Raw genomic sequence first — 3,428 nt, 5'->3', positions numbered from 1 at the left:
TTCTCACGCCAAAGGAATCGTCCTTGAGCTCATGTAAGAGCTATCTATATAAAAAGGAACATTTATTTTCTGCTTTATTTTTATTTTTTAGTATTGATGATCGAGTGAGAGTCTTTGTGGTTTGATTATTCCAGAGGAATGGAGGCTAAGCAGCCAAACTCTGCTATCCGTAAGTGTGTTAGAGTACAGCTTGTCAAGAATGGAAAGAAAGTTACTGCTTTTGTCCCAACGATGTTGTTTGAACCTCATTGAGCCAAATGTAAGTCTAATAATAATTATAAAAAAAAAGACTTTGTAAACCAATTATGAATCTTTTTTTTTGTCAAAGTTGAAAATCATTTTTTTTTTGTGTTATGATGTTTGTAGGACGAGGTGTTGATCTCTGGATTTGGGCGTAAGGGTCATGCTGTTGGGAATATTCCTGGAGTAAGGTACAAGGTCGTCAAGGTTGCTGGTGTTTTCACTCTCTTGCTCTCTACAAGGGCAAGAAGGAGAAGCCAAGGTCTTAAACATAACCTTCAAGCTTTTGAATTTTGTTTTGACGTCATAAGCACTTTCAGTATTTTAGTTCTTTTTGTTTTAAAAGAACTCTTGTGTTCTGTTCTACTTTGAGATTCAAGAACTTATATGAGCATTTGGGTTTAGTTTATTCGACCTTATGATATGTCATTGGCTTTTCTTAAAACTATAAAATGGCAGATTTCTATTACTAATACAAAACATGTTAACACCTACATAAGGATGATACTCAGACATAATCCTGACAATTATTAAAGTCAATAGAGATAAACAAAAGTCACACAGCCCAGCTTACAAACTGAATAATGTAACCAAACAGTTTTATGATCAGATCAGTGACCGATCAAAACGAACCCAGAACTTTGGTAAAACTTAGTACCTATAATCATCATCAAAGATCATGTAGTTATTGCTTCCTCCTCCTCCTCCTCCTCTCCTCTCTCCTCCCTCTTTCATAACTATCCTTCTGCATCATAAAAACCACATTCATTAAACATTTTAAACAAACAACCAAAACCATACGACATGTTTATTTTATTTTGAATTTTACCCCTGACGATCATTCGTTCAAATGCGTCGGTGCCGTGTTTCTCCATGTACTTTCGCCAGCAGTGAGGATATCGTCGTCGTCACGTTTCGGAAAGAAGTTGAGCTTCTTCTGAGGAACGTACCAAATATTGGTGGAAGCTCTTTGAGGGTTCATGTAGAATGGCCTGATGAAATGTCTGTAGACATGTTCTGCTCCGTTAAACTGTGGCAGCACTAGCCCAGCATTCCCACCAGCTTCAAGAACGGCCATATCGGAAACCTTTATTAGAAGTAGAGATTTGATTATTTATTATATGACCGAAGTTTGTAAGCACAAGCTAAATGGTTTGCACTAGCATAAAAATAGTGTGCTCGACAAATAATAATAATAGTAACGTTACAGAACTAACATTCGAGAAGTTTGGAGGAAAATGAGTTCGAAGAGGGAGATGATTGCGTAGAGAACCCAGTATGTGAGCCATTGCTCGTCTTCTGCTAATGATTTTGTCTCTATTGCTTTCACTGATGCATACCTGTTAATTTTTTTTGCCACCATAATTAATTATTCTAACACATTATCTAATCTACTAATAAAGTAGTTAAACACTCCAAAAGCATACTGCCTCGTGCTTTGGATTCTAAGTGCTCATGTCATATCAATCTGGATGGGAAGATTAGCCTCTTAAAATAGAGTTTTACTATCAATTAAAATCTATTACCTCAATTAACACACAAAATTAGCTTAAAAGGGAGTGTTGCTATCAATTAAATCTTTTAGTTACCCCATCTTAACACAGAAAATTAGCTTAAATGTGAGTTTTGCTATCAATTTAATCTTTTAATTTCCCCAGTGTTTAATTAGTAACACACTAAATTATATGGAGAGAGTTTCACTTACAGAGGGTAGACGAGAGCGACCAATGGGCTGCATAAACAGAAATAAAGCAAGTTTAAACTTTCAAATAAAATTTAAACACAGAACTAAACTCTATAAATCAGTAAAAAAAAAAACTAAAGATGGTTTTCTCTTTCAAACTGGATCAAGAACATAGACAATGTAGTTGAACTCAGTAGAAATGAAAAACTAAGGAAACAAGATACGATCTAATTAACAATCTTAAAGAAAACAAGATAAAGATCTGTAAAGACAAGAGAAGTGGAAAGAGTCAAAGAGACATACAGAGCAAGAACATCGAAGTTCTTGATGAGAACTTGAAGAACATTGTCATCTCCAGAATGAGAAGGCATTACTAGCTACTCTCCAGTTTCTTCCTTAATTTCCAAATCTTTCTCCCTTTTTATTTTTCTTCTCTCTTTTCTCACAGTGTAGAAGTGGAATGGAGGCCAGCTTTTACCTTGGACTTTTATGACCACTCCTTTTTTTCATGGGACAATTGTTTATTTCTAAACACATTTATAAGAATTTTACTTGAGCATGACTCGAGTTTCTACTCGGTAAATTTAAAAAGAGAGTTAAATGAGGAGGGTCATATGAGATAAGATTTTATGCGTTCAGATGTCGGCTAAACTCTACTTTGACTGTTCTCTCAGCTTAAATTAAATAATTGGGCTTTATGACCCCCTCCCCCCCCCCACGTTTTCTCTATAGGCCTTATCAATCAATGGGCGATGGAGGGAGGAAGCATCATGCAATCTGGGCCTGAGCAAATGCAGAAACCCATTATCTTAACATCACATGAAATTGATAAAAGAAAAGCTAACCTCTCTTAAAACATTTCGGCCTGAGTTCAACAAATAATGCATATCACTTTTGTCAAGAACCAATATATATCCTAAAGTTAAACGATGTAGTTTTCTATCAGATGCAGATCCAGTGAATTAGAAGAGTTTATTTCTTTTGTACATTTTAGTCTCCTTTCCTCTTCGTCAATCTTTTTTCCAACCCAAAGATGGAAGAGATATGCTCATTAGCATCTGGTGCCCCAGGCACTTCAAACAGCCATGCTACGCATCTTTGTCCATCAAATCCAAAACAAGATAGATGATAAATTACATCAATAGTTTGGTTCGGTTTTAATTGGACTCGGTTTTGTTAACGATTTTTATCATTGATTTTGTATACATACTAGGTGTTTTTCTGCACCATGTGCAGTAAAAAATTTTAAAATATTTTTAACAGATAAATATAAATTATATTTAATTTATTATTAATATTATAAATTTTATTTTTCCTTATCACTATTTTAATATAAATTTGATTTAACTGAACATTAAAATTAAGATAATTTTTTTGTTTTTTTTGAATTATATTTAAAATGTGCATGTATATATTTTAAATTATAATCTTAGGTAGATTTTTCAATCTATTTATTTTTAATTAATATATTAAATAAATATGTAAAATTGCATAATTGTCAAAA

At 33.6% G+C, this 3,428-nt stretch overlaps 1 protein-coding gene, 1 long non-coding RNA gene and 1 pseudogene across 2 annotated transcripts; 1 reads left to right on the top strand and 2 right to left on the bottom strand.

Moving 5' to 3' along the window:
- Window positions 1-4: 4 nt before the first annotated feature.
- LOC130507751 (uncharacterized) lies at window positions 5-509 on the top strand (annotated as a pseudogene).
- Window positions 510-891: 382 nt separating this feature from the next.
- On the bottom strand, window positions 892-1,318 carry LOC130507754 (HVA22-like protein c). Its single transcript, XM_057002409.1, has 2 exons — window positions 1,095-1,318; window positions 892-985 (listed from the first exon to the last, which is right to left on the bottom strand). The coding sequence occupies exons 1-2, from the start codon at window positions 1,316-1,318 to the stop codon at window positions 892-894; spliced, it is 318 nt and encodes a 105-aa protein (XP_056858389.1).
- A 155-nt stretch (window positions 1,319-1,473) lies between these two features.
- Window positions 1,474-2,360, bottom strand: LOC130507752 (uncharacterized). Its single transcript, XR_008942427.1, has 3 exons — window positions 2,228-2,360; window positions 1,946-1,972; window positions 1,474-1,580 (listed from the first exon to the last, which is right to left on the bottom strand). It is a non-coding gene; the product is annotated as an uncharacterized LOC130507752 (long non-coding RNA).
- Window positions 2,361-3,428: the final 1,068 nt, after the last annotated feature.

Source organism: Raphanus sativus, unplaced genomic scaffold (genome assembly GCF_000801105.2).
Source record: "Raphanus sativus cultivar WK10039 unplaced genomic scaffold, ASM80110v3 Scaffold5554, whole genome shotgun sequence".
NCBI classification, from domain to species: Eukaryota; Viridiplantae; Streptophyta; class Magnoliopsida; order Brassicales; family Brassicaceae; genus Raphanus; species Raphanus sativus.
This window is presented reverse-complemented; position numbering and strand designations above follow the sequence as displayed.

Coding starts and splice junctions, on each gene's coding strand:
- LOC130507754 (XM_057002409.1), bottom strand. CDS start 1,318: ATGGCCGTTCTTGAAGCTGGTGGGAATGCTGGGCTAGTGCTGCCACAG. Junction 986..1,094: donor TGGAGAAACACGGCACCGAC/GCATTTGAACGA, acceptor TTTATGATGCAG/AAGGATAGTTATGAAAGAGG.